Genomic DNA, 19,427 nt, shown 5'->3' with positions numbered 1-19,427 from the left:
AATGAGAATCAGCCGATCCATCCGGGGGAAGAAGCCATAGGGGGCAGGTTAACCCTCTTCTACCCCAGATGGGTTGAGATTACATTGGACCAGTGGGTCCTCGCCATCATCCGAGAGGGGTATTATCTGGACTTCCATCACATCCCTCCGGACAGGTTTGTGGAATCTCCGTGTCCAATCCACAAGAAGGCGGCATTGGAAGCTACCCTGGCGAGGCTCCTGTCCTTGAAAGCCATAATCCCAGTTCCTGCATGGGAAACGGCTTCTGGGCACTATTCCATTTATTTCATGGTACCAAGAAAGAGGGCACTTTCCGGCCCGTATTGAACCTCAAGTCAGTCAATCGATACTTAAGGGTCCCGAGGTTTCGCATGAAAACTCTGCGCTCTGTCAAGACCGCAGTACAGCCAGGGGAATTCCTCATGGCCTTAGACTTGTCAGAAGCCTACCTGCATATCCCGATCCATCGGGATCATCAGCGCTACCTACGCTTCAAGGTTCTGGGACGGCACTTCCAATTCCGGGCTTTGCCCTTTGGGTTAGCCTCGGCGCCGCAGACCTTCACCAAGGTGATCGTAGTGGTCGCAGCGGCGCTCAGAAGGGAAGGAATCCTTGTCCATCCCTACCTAGACGATTGGCTGATCAGGGCGAAATCGCGAGAGGAGAGCCATCGGGCAACAAACAGAGTGATCGCCCTTCTGGAGAGCCTGGGATGGGTAGTCAACCTAAACAAGAGCTGCCTACAGCCTTCCCAATCACTGGAATACCTGGGAGTCCAGTTCGACACCCAGGCAGACAAAGTCAGCCTCACCACCAAAAGAAGGTTGAAACTCCAGACGCGTCTACGGTCTTTGATGGGAGCCAGCCGGCCCATAGTTTGGGACTATCTGCAGGTTCTCGGTCTCATGGCATTCACCCTGGAAGTGGTACCATGGGCAAGGGCCCATATGAGACCGTTACAGCACTCCCTCCTCTCTCGGTGGAGCCCACGCTTACAGAACTACACCGTGCATCTACCTCGGCCTGCCAGAGTGCGGACCCAGCTACGGTGGTGGTTGCAGTCCAACCACACGAGCAGGGGGTCGAAGATGTCCTCCGCCACGTGGACTCTGCTCACCACAGATGCCAGCCTGAGCGGATGGGGAGCACACTGCGAAGAGCTCACTGCCCAAGGGCGGTGGAACATCAACCGTCTAGAGGCACGGGCAGTCCGATTAGCTTGCCTGCAATTTGCTCACAGACTGAGGAACAGAGCAGTCAGAGTGATGTCCGACAACGCCACCATGGTGGCATACATCAACCGACAGGGCAGAACCAGAAGCCAACAGGTGTCCCTAGAGATAGCCCCGCTGATGGTTTGGGCAGAGGCGAATCTCCAAGACATCTCCGCCATCCACATTGCCGAAAGGGACAACACAGCTGCAGACTTCCTCAGGTGGGAAAGCCTAATTCCGGGAGAATGGCAGCTGTCCCCCACAGCCTTCCAGATGATTGTGGATCAATGGGGGACTCCGGACATGGACCTCTTAGCGGACAGGTCCAATGCTCAAGTACCCAGACACTTCAGCCGCAAGCGAGATCCGTTCTCTCACGGGATCGACGCCCTGGTTCAGCCATGGCCTCCAGGGACTCTGCTATACGCCTTTCCTCCGTGGCCCCTGCTTGGCGCCCTTATACACAATATTCAGAGGCACAGAGGCCTAGTTCTTCTAGTGGCACCAGACTGGCCAAGAAGACCCTGGTACGCGGACATGAGAAGACTACTGACAGGGGAGCCTCTTCCCCTGCCTCCTCTCCGGGACCTGCTTCGTCAAGGTCCCATCCTCCACGAGAATCCGGCTCAATTCTCTCTTACGGTCTGGCCATTGAGAGGGCTAGACTGAAGAAAAGAGGTTACTCGGAGCCGGTGATAGATATGCTCCTCCGAGCTCGCAAGTTTTCCACATCCCTCACCTACATAAGGATCTGGAGAGTATTTGAAGCCTGGTGCGACACTCATGGCACCAATCCACATGCGACCACAATTCCTATTGTTCTGGATTTCCTGCAGGATGGGCTTCAGAAGGGTCTCTCCCTAAGCTCCATCAAGGTACAGGTGGCTGCGCTGTCTTGCTACGGTCCCAGGAAGGATGGCAAGACCATTGCCACGCACCCAGATGTTTCCTGCTTCCTGAAAGGAGTCAAGCACATTCGTCCACCACTGAAGTGGCCAGTGCCCCTGCGGAACCTCAACATAGTTTTGGATTTCCTCACGGGATCCACCTTCAGACCCCTGCGGGGCCTGTCTCTCCGTTTGTTAACCTTGAAGATGGTATTCCTGCTGGCAGGGTGTTCCGCACGCCGCATCTCAGAGCTACAAGCACTGTCCTGCCGTGATCCCTTTCTCAGAATCACTCCAGAGGCTATCCATCTTCGCACGGTTCCCTCTTTCTTACCTAAAGTAGTCTCAGTTTCACCTCAACCAAACCATATCTTTGCCAACCACGGTGGGTTTGAAGAAATCAGAAGAAGGGCGTTTGCTGCGCCATTTCGACATCGGCAGATTTCTGCCCAGATACCTAGAAAAGACAGAAGCAGTACGAAAGACGGGACTATCTGTTCGTCCTTCACAGCGGGAAGAAGCAAGGGGAAGCGGCCTCTCGGCCCACTATCGCCCGCTGGATCAAGGAAGTTGTCAGAGCGGCCTACGTAGAGGCCGGGAAGTCACCACCTCTGCAGGTCAAGGCTCATTCCACCAGAGTGCAGGCGGCCTCTTGGGCAGAATCTAGGATGCTGTCGCCCGCAGAGATATGTAAGGCGGCGACATGGTCCTCCCTCCATACCTTTTCCAGATTCTACTGTCTGGATGTTCAGGCCAGGGAGGACACAGCATTTGCGAGGGCAGTCCTACGCGGTCCTCAGGCAGCCTCCAGCCCAGTTCGGGAGTAGCTTTTGTACATCCCACTTGTTCTGAGTCCATCTGGCTACACGCTAGGAAATGTTGAGATTACTTACCTGATAATCTCCTTTTCCTTAGTGTAGACAGATGGACTCAGCATCCTGCCCGGCTGCCGGTATACATGGGTTTCACCGATTCAAGGTAAGCATGTCCTTTCTTACACGTGAGCGTCCACTCTGCCAGGTGTCGACGCCTTCCGATTGGAAGCGCTGGCGGTCTCCAGCTACTATCAATCGGTCAGGGGAATCCTGTTTCACTAATTCATTGATCGGTCAGTACACATATATCCATAACAGCTTTTGCAAGGAAGATTACTGAGTTGCTTCACTTCCTGTGGGGGTATATGTACCTGTGCTGACGTCAGATCCTTCTCCAACTGCTAGCACGAGCACACTATACCCACTTGTTCTGAGTCCATCTGTCTACACTAAGGAAAAGGAGATTATCAGGTAAGTAATCTCAACATTTTTCTTCTTAATTATTTTTTTTTAATTTTTTCACTTCTCCCTGGCTGCTTATCCGACCCGATTTTCAGTTTTTTCTTTTATAATGTCTTACCTAGGCTGCCACCCTTATTGCATCTCACGGGTTCAGATCCGCCTGCCCGACATTGGCCATGTTTTGGCAAGACGTTGCCTGTTTCAGGGACTGTGGGAGAAACTTCTGCTGCGTCCGTACTGGGTTCACAGATTTTAGACGTTTCTTAAACAAATAAAATCAATATAATGCAATGTAATCTACTTATACACTTTTAAAACTAAATTCTTACCACCTCTCAAGCTTTTTTTTTTTTTTTTTTTTAATTATTTATTTATAGAATTTTTAACCATCCATACAGGGACATTCAAGGAAAAATACAATGGATTTGCAGTTTCCTACTTTCACACTTACAGCATATTAAAGAAACATAAATACATTATTATACGTTAAACTATACTAACTGCAACATCTTCCCTTGTAATATTAATGAAACGAGAGTCAACTCCTATCCTGAGCAATCAATAAAGAAAAAAAAAATCTCTATTGAAATATTAGAAATAGAGAAGTTAGTATTACTTATCATTTTCATACCTTAATCAAGGTACTTCTTAATTTGGACTTAACAAATTCCTTGAGTTTAAAAAAATCTGTAACTGGTCAGATTCAAAGAATACATTTTTAACCCCCTGCTTATTCACTATGCATTGGCATGGGAACCTAAGACTAAACTTGGCTCCCATGCTCACTACTTCATTCCGCAATGAAAGAAATCTTTTCCTACGTTCCTGAGTAGAACGTGTAATATCTGGAAAGATCCATACGGACTGACCCAGAAAAGGTGTCTTCCTATTGCGGATAAAAGCTTTAAGTATCATTTCTCTATCTTGTGCAAATACACATTGTCTAAACATAGTTCCTCTCTTACTTGATTTTATTTCCCTAGATGTTTCCAGGAATTGTGTTAAATCTAAGTCTGAATCAGGCACATGATCATTTGATACTATTGACACAATTTTTGTCATGTAAATTTTTGCCAATGTAGGCATCAACTCTTTGGGAATTTTTAACACTTCCATTAAATACTTTTTAAACATTTCTAAGGGGGATACCTTTTCAAGTAAAGGAAAATTTAATATGCGAAGATTTAAATATCTAATGGAATTTTCTATATTCTCCAATTTCCTTTGTTGTATTATATCAGACTTAATCAATTGTGTTTGATTAGTTTGTAAAGTAGTAACTTTCTGTTCTAAATGAGCTATATTCTGCTTATTTAAAGAAATACTAGATTCCATAGGGTGGATTTTCCCCAGCATACTAGAGGTAACATCCACTAGAGAAGATACCGATTTTTCTAATACCATTATTGCAGTCCATATGGAGTCCATTGTAACTTCAGTAGGCTTAGGAATAGCTGGGCGTAGTAAAGTAAACTCAATTCGTTGGTTTTCCACAAGATTACTTGATTCCCCCGATGATCCTTGTTTCTCTCTAGGAGTAGAGGCCTTAACTTCAGGGGGAATCAGTACTTCTTCCCCCTGCACAATACCCTCCGTGAACCCGGATGGACTCACTCGTGACAAGAGAAACTCTGTCACCTATTTGCCCTTCTGCTGTTTTCAATATTTCTGAGGGAAACGGGGGGGGTGGTGGTAGATGGAGCTCCAGGACTTAAGCTGACTTGTGTGTCCGGCGAACAATCCACATGCTCCTCTGGATTGAATGCCAAGGACTGCCACGGAGTCATAGTAGCCACTACAGGAAGCATGAACCCTTCAATCGTAGGATGCAGGATATCAGAGGTCTGGGTTCCAGCCCCAGACTCCCTGATCCTTGCTTTCCTTTTTGAATGTGGCATAAGTTTGTTTAGAAACTATTTCAGGGCTCTTCTTCTAAAATCTCTAGATCCAATAACTTGTTATAGGAGTTGACAAACGGGGCTGTTCAGAGAGGGAAAGAGAAAAAGAGATTGTATAGATAAGTTTGTACTCACAAGAGTCGAATATTATAAAGAAATAATTCTTTAAGCCAAGTCTCAGACAAAGCCGCGCACCGGCGGCTGCTGCGCGCCGCAAGAGGGGGCGGTTATAAGGCCTACCGTCCCCTTTCTGATGACGTCAGCGGCAGAGTCCGATCGGGCCGGGACATGTCCTCACCCTCCGTTAAGTGCAGGAAACAGGTGCAGTAATCAGGCTCCTCTCCGGGATCTCTCTCCTCTCTCCTTCCCCCCACCTCTCAAGCTTTTTAATACTTACTGTTTTTGTTTATTCAATTTTCTTAAAAGTGAGCGACGCCTTCAGTTTCTCATTCCAGCATCTTTCTCTACTCTGCTTTTAAACCTACCCCGGGCAAACTACTGCTTGTCCCTCTCAGACTGAGGCTGTCTCCGGTGCATCCAATTAGAGTTGATATCGGATCCGAACCCGTGAGAAGCAATAAGGGCGGCAGCCTAGATAAGTACATTATAAAAGAAAAAACTTCTCAAATGACAATCTCATTAACTTGAACAGAAAAGGGATAAACATAAAATAGATACCAACTTATGATATTCAAAGGTGATGATTCAGCAGAACTGAAACAAATCTCAGTGAACCTGGAAGATATATTAGGGCAAGTTGACAAACTAAAGAGTATGAAATCACCTGAACTAGATGGTATACATTCCAGAGTGCTGAAAGAACTGAAAGATGAAATTGCAGAGTTGCTTTTGGTAGTTTGTAAACTATCATTAAAATCGTCTATGCTGAAGACTGGAGGTTTGCCAGTGTAATGCCAATTTTTAAAAAGGGATCTAGGAGTGATCCAGAAAACTATAGACCAGTGAGTCTGACATCTGTGCCGGGCAAAATGGTACAAATTATAATGAACAAAATTTCTGAACATATAGATAGACATAATTTAATGGGACAAAACCAACATGGATTTAGCCAAGGGAAGTCTGGACTCACCAATCTGCTACAATGTTTTGAGGGTGTAAATGAACATGTGGATAAAAGTGAGCCAGTTGATATAATGTATCTGTATTTCCAGAAAGTATTTGACAAAATCTCTCATGAGAGATTTCTTATGAAATTAAAAAATCATGGGGTAAGGGGCAGTGTCCTATTGAGAATTGGGAACTGGTTAAGAAATAGAAAACTGAGAGTAGGTATAAATGGTAACTTTTCTCAATGGAGAAAGGTGAATAGTAGAGTGCCCTAGGGATCTGTTCTGGGACCACTGCTTTTTAAGGAGTCAGCGGCTCGATCCCAGCGAATGGGAGTTGTCTGACGAAGCAATGACTCGGATTGTCAACCGGTGGGGACCTGATGGCAACCTTGGACAATGCCAAAGCTCCCAGGTTCTTCAGCCGCTGGAGGGAGCACTGCTCGGAAGGGGTAGATGCCCTAGTCCTTCCCTGGCCACGCGACGTCCTTCTGTACTTGTTCCCTCCTTGGCCCCTGGTGGGCAAAGTGCTCAGAAGGATAGAGGTCCAGTCATTCTTGTAGCCCCCGAATGGCCTCGCAGACCATGGTTCGCGGATCTCGTAAACCTGTCGAGGGACGTCCCTCTTCGTCTCGGTCATCTTCAGTACCTGCTACGGCAGGGTCCTGTATTTTTTCAACCAGGCGGATCGCTTCTGTCTAGCAGCCTGGCTTTTGAATGATGGAGATTGAGAAAGAAGGGCTATAGGGAGGACGTCATCTCCACTATTCTGCGTGCCCGCAAGACTTCCCTCGCCTGTGTCAGGGTTTGGAAAGTTTTTGAACTTGTCTGCGAGGAATCGGGTGTCTCTGCTCCTTCGGCCCCGGTTTCGATGGTTCTTTCTTTTTTTCAGCGGGGTCTTTCTAAGGGTCTATCCTTCGGTTCGCTCCAGATACAGGTTTCTGCCTTCGGCTCTCTCTTGGGAAATCTTGAAGGTTATGCAGTTACGTCTCAACCAGATATTGTCCGTTTTCTCAAGGGAGTTAAACATTTGAGGCTGCCGCTGCGTTCCACTTGTCCTTCGTGGAGCCTTAATTTGGTCCTCCGGGCTCTCTGCCTAGCTCCCTTCGAGCCTCTCCGCTGCTCTACTCTCAAAGATTTAACACTTAAGGCAGTGTTTTTGGTCTCTATTTGCTCCGCCAGACAGGTGTCAGAGATTCAAGCGTTGTCGTGCAGGGAGCCCTTCCTGCGTTTCTCTGATTCGGGGGGTCTCCCTTAAGACTGTCCCGTCTTTTTTGCCGAAGGTTGTTTCTTCCTTTCACGTCAATCAGTTGGTGGAGCTCCCTGCGTTCTCTCCCGCGGATATTGCCAGTATGGCTGGGGATGATCTACACCGTCTGGATGTGAAACGCGTTCTCATGCCTTATCTTCAGGTAACCAATGACTTCCGAGTCTTGGATTATCTTTTTGTCTTATGGAGTGGGCCCAGCTGGGAGAAACAGGCCTCTAAAACTATGATCTCTCGCTGGTTGAAGGAGGCGATCGCGTCTGCCTTTATCTGTCAGGGCCGGGCGGTCCCGGAGGGTCTGAAGGCTCATTCCTTGCGTTCTCAAGCTGCTTCTTGGGTGGAGAGTCAATCAGTCTCTCTGCAGGAGATATGCAGGGCAGCTATGTGGAAATCTTTGCATATTTTTGCTCGGCATTACCGCCTGGATGTTCAGGCGCCTGTCTTTGGTTCCTTTGGTCAGCAGGTGCTTCGAGCGGGACTGTCTCAGTCCCACCCTGTTTAGGGAAACTCTGGTACATCCCATGGTCTGGACTGATCCGGGTACGTACAGGGAAAGGAAAATTTAGTTCTTACCTGTTAATTTTCGTTCCTATAGTACGGATCGTTCCTATAGTACGCATCAGTCCAGACACCCTTCCCTATACTTCCTGCTGTCCGCTCGAAGCTTCCTTCCTCTTTTTGTAGGATTCAGAATGAGTTTTCTTCTGTGATTATAATTAGAGGCACCGGAAGCATCTCTTTGATGACCATGGACATTTATGCAAGAGCGTTTATCTACAGAGTCCATCCAATGTTTGCACTTGTTCAAGTTTTTTAGTTTTCTTGTTACTTGCTTGATTCCTTACTGTTTATCTTCATACTTTCTGCTTTGACAATGGTTATACTGAAGGACTGCAGGGTAGGTTCTGTCCTGATATAGGATACCCTTTCAGTTTTGGTCTGTCTCCATTTGCTGGACAGGAGGCTCAACCCATGGTCTGGACTGATCCGTGGTACTTCAGGAACGAAAATTAACAGGTAAGAACTAATTTTCCTTTTGTCACAAAACATCAAGAAATAAAATCAAGATGTAAATCATCATTTAATATTAAAACCATATTAATAAAAAGAATAAATGTCAAAATAGCTGAACATCCAATAATTAAAATAACATGCATTAATTTATTCTAATATTTCCCAAACACCAATAAAATATTTTAAAACATCTGATAAAGAAAACATCCAATAATTAAAAAATGTTTTAATATTTCCCCAAAGCAACAAAATATTTCACAACAGGATAAGCATCAAATTACACCCAATAATTAAAACTAATAAGGATTAAATGTGTATATGCCTGTGAGAGTCTATATATGACACACAGGCATACACACATACATGTACACAGGCTCTCAGACACAGACAAACACAGAGACACACTTAGGCCCTCACATAGACACGCATAAATGCACACAGGCTGGCACACACTCACACACACATACACGCACACACACACTCATACACACACAGCCTCCTCTTCTGTTCACGGTGAGATGAGCTCCACTGGCCGCCTCTTCTCTTCAGACCATGGTGGGATTAGCGCTATCGCGGCCCTGCCAGCCTTCTCTTCGGGCCATGGTGGAATGAGCGCTACCATAGCCCCACCAGCGGCCTCTTCATTTCAGGCCACAGTGGGATGAACTTCATCACAGCCCTGCTGGCCTTCCTGAGCTGAGGTTGGAGGGAAGCTGTGCACGTCTGTGGGAAAAGTTGTGTGTGGGTACACACATGTGCAGTTTAGAGGGAAAACTGCTTGTTACCCACTTGTTTTAAGTACCTTATTCTAATTAGCTGTGCTAAGAAATTAGGGGTCCACTTAACCATCTCACGCACATTGATTCTGAATTAGTCTTATTCCTATTTTGTACATTGTGTATCAAGAAATATGGAATTGTTTAATTTATTCAATTTTTATTCGATAAGGAAAAATTAGTTTTAATTTAGTCGGGGTAGCATGGTAAGAACTTGTAATTCTCATTATGCTTGGGGTTCACATAATTTTTCTCAGCATTTAGTCAGCACTTTTAATATCATTGATATTTAATTGCTTACCTTTAACAGAAATTGAAACTGCTGGTCGGTTTCTTTGATACAGTACAAAAATACGTTGAAGTAAAGTTAAAAGAAAAAAACATTTTTCTCTTCAGGGAAAAGATGTCTATAAAAAAAAATGGAGGCATATCCAATATCGGAAGGGAGTGGGCAGTGGAGTGCCTCAGGAATCTGTATTGGAACCCTTACTTTTCAATATATTTATAAATGATCTGGAAAGAAATACGACAAGTGAGATAATCAAATTTGCAGATGATACAAAATTGTTCAGAGTAGTTAAATCGCAAGCAGATTGTGATAAATTGCAGGAAGACCTTTAAGACTGGAAAATTGGGCATCGAAATGGCAGATGAAATTTAATGTGGATAAGTGCAAGGTGATGCATATAGAACATAAGAACATAAGAAATTGCCATGCTGGGACAGACCAAGGGTCCATCAAGCCCAGCATCCTGTTTCCAACAGAGGCCAAAAACCAGGCCACAAGTACCTGGCAATTACCCAAACACTAAGAAGAACCCATGCTACTGATGCAATTAATAGCAGTGGCCATTCCTAAGTATAATTGATAATTGATTAATAGCCATTAATGGACTTCTCCTCCAAGAACTTATCCAAACCTTTTTTGAACCCAGCTACACTAACTGCACTAACTACCTTTTCTGGCAACAAATTCCAGAGCTTTATTGTGCGTTGAGTGAAAAAGAATTTTCTCCGATTAGTCTTAAATGTGTTACTTGCTAACTTCATGGAATGCCCCCTAGTCTTTCTATTATTCGAAAGTGTAAATAACAGAGTCACATCTAGGGAAAAATAACCCATGCTATAGTTACCCAATGTTAGGTTCCATATTAGGTGCTACAACCCAAGAAAGAGATCTAGGCGTCATAGTGGATAACACATTGAAATCATCGGTTCAGTGTGCTGCGGCAGTCAAAAAAGCAAACAGAATGTTGGGAATTATTAGAAAGGGAATGGTGAATAAAACGGAAAATGTCATAATGCCTCTGTATCGCTCCATGGTGAAGACCGCACCTTGAATACTGTGTACAATTCTGATCGCATCTCAAAAAAGATATAATTGCGATGGAGAAGGTACAGAGAAGGGCTACCAAAATGATATGGGGAATGAACAGCTCCCCTATGAGAAAAGACTAAAGAGGTTAGGACTTTTCAGCTTGGAGAAGGCTGAGGGGGGGGATATGATAGAGGTGTTTAAAATCAAGAGAGGTCTAGAACAGGTAGATGTGAATGGTTATTTACTCTTTCGGATAATAGACTAGGAGGCACTCCATGAAGTTAGCATGTAGCACATTTAAAACTAATCGGAGAAAGTTCTTTTTTACTCAACGCACAATTAAACTCTGGAATTTGTTGCCAGAGGATGTGGGTTAGTGCAGTTAGCATAGCTGTGTTTAAAAAAGGATTGGATAAGTTCTTGGAGGAGAAGTCCATTACCTGCTATTAATTAAGTTGACTTAGAAAATAGCCACTGCTATTACTAGCAACGGTAACATGGAATAGACTTAGTTTTTGGGTACTTGCCAGGTTCTTATGGCCTGGATTGGCCACTGTTGGAAACAGGATGCTGGGCTTGATGGACCCTTGGTCTGACCCAGTATGCCATGTTCTTATGTTCTTAGGTTCTTATCCCAGTTCCTACTTAAAAAATTGGGTGGCAGGGATGAAGAGAGACTAAACTTGACAGAAACATCAAAGATGATGAAAACTTAGCGAAGAGACAGTAAATTGATTACGGAACTATGAGCATAAATTGCTTTTTAGCAAACGCCAGGAGGAAAGATTAGAGCAAATGCTGGAAAACCCATAAAGTCTGTGACACATTTAACTGGACCAACAGAAAAAATGAAAGAAAGGAGCAGGAAGTCCCATGTATGTACAGTAGAAACATAATCTTTACCAGAAAGCTCTGGCACGTTTGTTCCACTCAGCAAATCTGTTGTATGACTGATGACCCTGCTGTCTTTAGAGAAACAGGCATCCCTAGGAATTATTTTTGTGAACAAAAGATGTGAATTTGTGTACATATTGCCAGAAGTTTGACAACTGAAACAGCAAAGTCATGAATAGTCAGAAAGATAGAAATAACCGAAAATATATGTGAACAATTATTAAGGTGTGTTAGTTTGTTCTTTGTTTGGCTAGGTACACTTTACTAGCAATACGCTGGTGGTTATTCTTAATGGTGATTATGTAAACTTGAAAAAAAACATTTTGGATATGCCACTTCTAAAGACCTACCATTTTATATTTTGATTAAATTGTTTTATTCAAGTCGCTGCTACTTTTTGTGGTCTTTGCTTTGAATGTCTGTTTTTATAATTTGTTACTACTTGAAATTATTTTGAATATATAAAATATGCATGCCTATAGAGATAAAAGAACAGCAGTAGAAAGATTTTGAGTGGTTAGTTTTTAATTTTTCCCAATTTTTCTTTTTTTTCAGCAATTTTATTCCACAACCAATTGGCAAATGTAAGCGAGTATTTCAAGCATTACTTCCTTATGCTGTGGAAGAGTTATGTAATGTGGCAGAGTCCTTGATTGTTCCGGTCAGGATGGGCATTGCACGTCCAACAGCACCATTTACTTTGGCTAGCACTAGTATAGATGCAATGCAAGGCAGTGAAGAACTGTTCTCTGTGGAGCCTCTTCCACCAAGGCCATCATCTGATCAGTCAAGCAGGTAACATTTGCTTGTTACTAGAGCATGTGTGTATAATTTTTAAAAAGTATTAATATCCTTTTGCGATTTATATTCATTTTCTTTCTCTCTGTCACACACATCTGTAGAGATGTATGTTGTATGTTTGTAACCTTGTTCAGGGACTTTCAAATAACAAGTTACCACCTTCAGATGCTGCAGAGATTGAAAAAAAAAAACAGAATACCTCTCCTGATCAGGGTTCTTCCATGGGGAACAGCATAGCTATAAGTCTTAAGGGGATCATTCATAGAGTTTCTGAAAGACAGAATGTCCATAACTGGGTGTAGTTCCAAAACTTTTCTGAAGCCTTTACTGAAGACTAAAATGTAATGCAGAAACACAAATAGGAAAAAACTAGTCCTTAAACCAGTCCACATGCTCAAAATATAAATCCTCATGCATCTTGAATAAAGTATGGCAGGAGAACTTGGGCTTGCTTTATCTCATAAAATATCTACTATCACTCAGGTGCTCCCTCAGAACTCAGAAATCTTCTTCTCCTAACTTGATAGAAATTCTAAAATACGTGGTGAAACACTGCCTCCAGGACAAGCTTCCTCCTTCTGAGACCTGTTAATATTCACATTTTTTTGGATCAGCTCTGAGTCCCTCCAGGAAGTCGCTGAAACCACATTAAGAGAGAACACCTCTCCCAGTGGAAAGGAAAGGCAACACTCCTGTCCCCTCCTGGAGATAACGGGAGCCACAGATCTTGCTATCTCTCCCTTGCTCCCTTCATTGTTGAACTCTCACTAGTAACCCGTGGAGTTAGCTTTATAGATGTTGCCATTGACCCACCAATGTTGAGGATAGACCCTTACTATCAACTCAACCATTTTGTATGCTCCCCTGAAACCTCCTCATTACTGAAAATTTTCACATTCTCCTAGGACAAGCAGGATGGTAGTCCTCACATGTGGGTGTCATCTTGATGGAGTCTGGCACGTAAATCCTTTGTCAAAGTTTCTAGAAACTTTAACTGGCAGACTGAGCATGCCCAGCCTGCTGCTATCTGCACATCCACTCGAGGTCCCCCTTTAGTCTCTTCTTTTCTGCGGTGCAGAAGCCTTGCAGTTGTGGAGCTCCAAATCCTCAAGTGTTTTCTGTCTTTTTTGGGGGGTTTTCTGCTTCAGGTCCCTCTTCATGTTCGGTTCCTTCGTTCGGTAGGTACCCTTAGCTTTTGCCTTCGTTATTCGCGGTCGATTCCAGACTCCTGCACCGTGGTGCCCATATGTCATCGACCACGCGCCGGCCTCTTGTTTTCGATGGTGCCCCCAGTGCCCATGGACCATGTTCATCACAGATCCACATGAGGTGTTTATCCTCTGCCTGGGGTCCTCGCATGACATCCGGTGGTCTCATTTGTGTGATCAAATGACCCCCAAAGGGCGTCGTGTGCGCCTGGATAAAATGGAGACTCTCTTCAGCTCTACAAAACCATCCACTTCGGCTTCGGTATCCTCCACGCCCAAGGACCGTGGGGAACTGTCCCCGTCTCTTCCCTTGGCAGTCCCACTCTCCAATACCCCTAAGGACCGGGGAGAGGGAGATCGATCCTCGGTGGACTCTAACCTCGGAGTCATCATTTTCCTCGGCACCAGAGAAAGACCGGGCCGAGCACCAGAAATCCAGGAAGCATCGACACTGGACAGTGTCCCGCCATGGGTTCGGTTCCGGAGCGGTATCAGCGGCTGCCGAGCTGCCATCAAAGTGGCATCTGCCACCGGAGGCCCCATCCTCTGGTGCCCCCAGTAGCCTGAGGCGTTCCCCACCGACAAAGGTGCTGGGCACCGTGCCTCCATACCGGTGCCCGAGCCTCTGCCTTCTATGCTCGCCCCCCTGCTGGAGCATTTGGACATCCTTTTTGGCACCTTACTGACACAACTGGTGTCCAAGAGAGGAATCCAATGCCTCTTCGGCTGCAGATGCCCTCCACCGGAGTGATCCCAAGTTCTCAGAGAAGGATGAAGCCTCGGGGCCCGGGCACCCATGCCCGTGGTTCCCCAGGCCGCCGCTGGCTCCTCCCGGCGTACCACGGCCGATGCCCCCCCTCGTTGCCCAGGGGTCCATCGATGCCGCCGGTGCCCCCATGGCCTTTGGTGCCCTTTGGGGCTCAGGCCCACCGTCCTCCCAGTCCCCGCCCTTGGCTTCTGGGCCCTAGCGAGGAGGGTCCATATGACACGTGGGGCGATGACTTCTCGGACTCCGGTCCTCTCGAACTCGGTCCTCCGAGTTCTCAGACGACCCCCTCTCGAAGCCTTCCACTCCGGAGGAATGGCATCAATCTCCGCCCAAAGTCTTATGATTTGCCAGCTTTATAAGGGCCATGGCAGAGGCCATCCCCTTCCAGCTCTTGTTGGAGGAGGATACCCGTCACAAGAAGTTGGAGTTCCTCCAGTTCATTGATGCTTCAAAGGAGATTGTGGCGGAGCCGGTCCACAACATCCTTAAGGAACTCCTCCGTATGTGGGAACACCCGGTGTCTGTTTCCCCAGTAAACAGGAAGGCTGATGTGACTTATCTGGTTCAACAGGATGTGGATTTTGAACGGCAGCACCTACCCCACCAGTCGGCGGTGGTGGAGTCCGTGCTTAAAAAGGCCAGACGCTCCCGGACACATGTTTCTGCCCCTCTGGGGTGCAAACACAGGGAGCTCGATGGCATAGGAAAGAAAATGTTCCAGGGGGCTATGCTGGTTGCCCGTATTGCGGCCTACCAGCTATACATGACCCAATACAACTGCAACCTGTGGAAGCAGGTCCAGGAATTTGCGGAGGGCCTTCCCCAGCAACAGCAAGAGTTCCTTGCAGCCATTGCCACGCTGGGGCTTGAGACGGGTAGACAAGAGGTCAGGTCAACCTATGATGTTTTTGATACCGCAGCCTGCCTAGCCACCGGAGGTGTCGGTGCCAGACAGCTGGCTTGGCTCCGGGCCTCCAGTCTTCGACCAGATGTTCAGGACAGACTTGTGGACCTCCCCTGTACAGGCGAGAACCTGTTTGGGGATAAGGTGAAAGAGGTCATGGCGCAGCTGAAAGATCAGTATGATATGTTTCAGCAACTCTCCGCCAGCTCCTCTGAAGGCCCTTCCACCACCAGGAAGTCCTCCAGGCTGGGTTCTCGCAAACCCTTCTACCGGCCGAGGAAGTACTTTCCTCCAGCCGCCTGTGCCCACCTGCCTCTGTCCAGTCCTAGAGGTGTGGCCGACAGCAGCGAGTTCCAAGGGCCAAACCAGCCCCTCAACAGGCCCCGTCTGCCGGCTTTTGACTGACGGCGAGGGAGCACGAACCAAACGCCGGTTCCCCTGGCAGTCGATCCCCCAGTCAGCAGGCTTCTTTGCTTCACCCGCCATTGGGAAGCGATCACTTTGGACCATTGGGTCCTCTCCATTGTGCGCCATGGCTACCATCTGAACTTTAGCAGGCTCCCAGAGACTGCTCCCCCATGTCCATCGTGGGGTACGCCCGCCCATCAGGTCGTCCTTCAATCTTAACTTTCCACCCTTCTAGCAACAGATACGAGCAGTGGAGCTACGATTTCTACTCGAAGTGCTTCCTCATCCCGAAGAGGAATGGCGGCATGCATCCCATCCTCGACCTCAGGGCATTAAACTGATTTCTTTTAAGAGAAAAATTAAAAATGGTCTCTCTGGACACACTGATCCCACTCCTCCAAATAGGAGACTGGCTCTGTTCCCTCGACTTGTGGCCTGGTTTGGCCTCTGTTGGAAACAGAATGCTTGGTCTGACCCAGCATGGCAACTTCTTATGTTCTTATGACTTAAAGGAGGCTTATGCCCATATTGCAATTGTCCCCAACCATAGAACGTACCTCCACTTTCTGGTGGGGACGGCACATTTTAAGTACAAAATGCTGCCCTTTGGACTGGCTTCAGCCCCACGCATCTTCACGAAATGCTTGGTGGTGGTAGCTGCTTACCTCAGGCGTTGCTTGATCCATGTCTTTCTGTACCTGGACGATTGGCTGATCCAGAGCGACTCCCACTCCGGGACCCTGAATACCCTGGCCTTGACGGTTCAGACCTTACAGACATTGGGATTCATTATCAACTTCCCCAAGTCACATCTCAATCCGTCTCCACAACTGGACTTTATTGGCGCTAGGTTGGATACGGCACAAGGTAAAGGCTTTTCTGCCCAAGGATCGAGGGGTTGCCCTCTCCTCGCTGGCCACCCCTCGTTCACAACAGAAATAGGGTGCCAGCCCGTCTGCTGCTCCGCCTGCTGGGCCATATGGAGGCCTCGGTCCACATGACCCCCTTGGCCCGCCACCTCATGAGGAACCCTCCGTGGGCCTTGTGGTTCCAGTGGCGGCAAGCAACCCAGAATCTGGAGGCGACGGTGATGGTCACGGACCCTCTTTGCCTCTCCCTGACCTGGTGGGAGGCCCTGCCCAATCTGGAAACCACGCTCCCATTTTAGCCTGCGCCACCCCAAATAACCTTCACCACCAATGCCTCACCTCAGGGGTGGGTGGCCCGCACGGACAGTCTGCATACCCAGGGCCTTTGGACTGTAGCCGAGGCCCACTGCCAGATAAACTTTCTGGAGCTACAGGTGATCTGGTACACCTTGTGGGCCTTCTAGAACAGGCTGTCCTCCAAGGTCATCCTCATCAGAATGGACAACCAAGTGGCGATGTGGTGCATCAACAAGCAGGGCGACACAGGCTCCTTCCCCCTCTGCAAGGTGAGCATGTTCTGATTCCGGGGAGGGACCATTTGGCCTGCGACGTGTTCTCCCTTCACTGTGGACAAGGTCTTGTGTACACGTACCCCCCCATCCCTCTCCTCTCGAGAACTCTGACAAAACTGCAAGAGGACGGGGGAACCATGATCCTGGTGGCACCCTCCTGGCCAAAGCAGATGTGGCTTCCTTCTCCAGGACCAGTCCATGAGTACACTGGTTCTGCTGGGGATGGCTCCCAACCTCCTATCGCAGAACCAGTGCACCCTGTGCCACCCGAACCTCCGGGCCAGGGCGCTTATTTCAGTCCAGCCACTGGTCGGGCGTATCATGTGGGGCCTGGTTCAGCTGAAGTCCCCACTTCGTCCGCCAGCAACCCCGTGGGATCTCAACGTTGTCCTGGCGAGGCTCATGCAGCATCCTTTCGAGTCTCTCAAATCCTGTGACCTGAAGTTCCTCACTTGGAAAGTTATGTTCCTTGTGGCAATTACTTCCACTCGCAGGGTCAGTGAGATCCAGGCCCTGGTTACATACGCTCCCTACACGAAATTCTTTCATGATCGTATGGTGCTGCACATGCATCCAAAATTTCTGCCGAAAGTGGTGACTGCTTTCCACATCAACCAGTCAATCATCCTTCCCATGTTCTTCCCACAGCCTCATTCTCACCCGGGGGAACGTGCTCTCCACACCCTGGACTGCAAGCAGGCACTTTCTTTCTACTTGGATCTTACAGCGAATCATAGACTGTCTACTCAGCCCTTTGTATCTTTCGATACCAATAGGCTGGGAGCAGCAGTGGGGAAGCAGGACCCTATCCAGCTGGCTAGCGGATTGCATTGCTATCTGCTATGAGCAGGAAGGCCTCCAGCTGGCTGGCAGGGTGAAGGCTTACTCTATGCGGGCTATGGCGGTATCAGTGGCTCATCTGTGTGCGGTCCCTGTTGCCAAAATCTGCAGGGCCTTGACCTGGAGTTCTCTCCACATATTTGTGGCTCATTACTGTCTCGACAGTGATAGTTGCCAGTGCTTTTGGCCAGTCTGTCCTCCACAATCTATTCCAGTCCTGAACCCAACTGTTTTCATCGTGCTTTCTGTGGCACCAGACTGCTCCTGTTTTTCCCACAGCGCCGCAGTTGTGATGTGCCCGTTGGCACCTTGTTCGGCTACTGTGGGTCCCTCTGATCACATGGAGCAGTCTGGAGCTCTGTAATCACCCACATGTTGGGTTCACCTTCGGTTTGTCATGTTATTTTTCTCGCTCATATTTTTGCTATATTATGAGTCTGAAGGGGGATCTCGTGTGGATGTGTGGATAGCAGCAGGCTGGGCATGCTCAGTCTGTCAGTCAAAGTTTCTAGAAACATTGACAAAAACTTTCTGTGCTGGGCTCCATCGGATGATGTCATCCATGTGTGAGACTAACTTCCTGCTGTCCTAGGAAAACATCTGTTACAGGTAAGCAACTGAACTTTCTAAAGAATATTGAGACCTATTCTGCCTTAAATATATAAAACACAAGAATTATCTGTGTAGAAAATGAGTTGAATGAGTGCAATTTTATTTTGTTGTGCTGTATATCATTGTTTGACTTCATTTGCAGGTAAATCTTTAAAGGCTAAGGAAGACTGAGACTAGTTGTAAAGATATACGGTTTTTAATAAGTAGTGTGAAACCACGAAAAGTCAGATGATTCTATGAACTTGTCAACTGCTAAAAAGAGTAGAACTAGGAAATATTGGGAGTCATTTACTAAAGCTTTATCTACTATTGTGCCTATGAGAAAAAAGCTTAGTAAATCAGGCCCATTATATACAATGTAGCTGTCAATTAAACTAATTCAAATTATGATCCCCTTCTTTTCTTCATCTTTTAATTTCCTTCCTAAGAGAGAGATTAGAAATGAAAGTTAATTATAATCTAATATAATCCAATATAGCTCATTAGGAAGTAACCTGCAGATCCCAAAGAGTTGATCTATTTCCTTGTTGCCCACTCCTAGGTATGATCTGTGGCTTTCCTCAAGTCAATCTCCCATCCTGGGGGTGAGCAACAAGGAAGTTCATCTTACTTTCTTCAACTGCCATTATATATCAAGTAAATCAAGAATTTGTTGTACTAATCCTTATCAGTAATTTCCTAGCGTGTAGCAGATGGACTCAAGACCAATGGGTATAGTGTACTCCAGTTAGCAGTTGGAGACGGATCAGGTTTCAATCTGACATCAGCTCCTAGTACATATACCCCTGCAGGAAATGCAGCTCTTCAGTATTTTCCGTCTCCATAGCAGTTA

General features: G+C 46.8%; 1 protein-coding gene across 1 annotated transcript in view; it reads left to right on the top strand.

Moving 5' to 3' along the window:
• The window catches only part of UBR5 (ubiquitin protein ligase E3 component n-recognin 5), a 672,040-nt gene that overhangs the window by 399,472 nt on the left and 253,141 nt on the right, over positions 1–19,427 (top strand). Inside the window, 1 exon segment of the mRNA XM_029591836.1 lies at positions 12,168–12,407. Coding sequence (XP_029447696.1) covers positions 12,168–12,407 — 240 coding nt within the window.

This window comes from Rhinatrema bivittatum, chromosome 2 (assembly GCF_901001135.1).
Source record: "Rhinatrema bivittatum chromosome 2, aRhiBiv1.1, whole genome shotgun sequence".
NCBI classification, from domain to species: domain Eukaryota; kingdom Metazoa; phylum Chordata; class Amphibia; order Gymnophiona; family Rhinatrematidae; genus Rhinatrema; species Rhinatrema bivittatum.
Note: the sequence above shows the minus strand (reverse complement) of the source record. Positions and strands in the feature narration are given on the sequence as shown.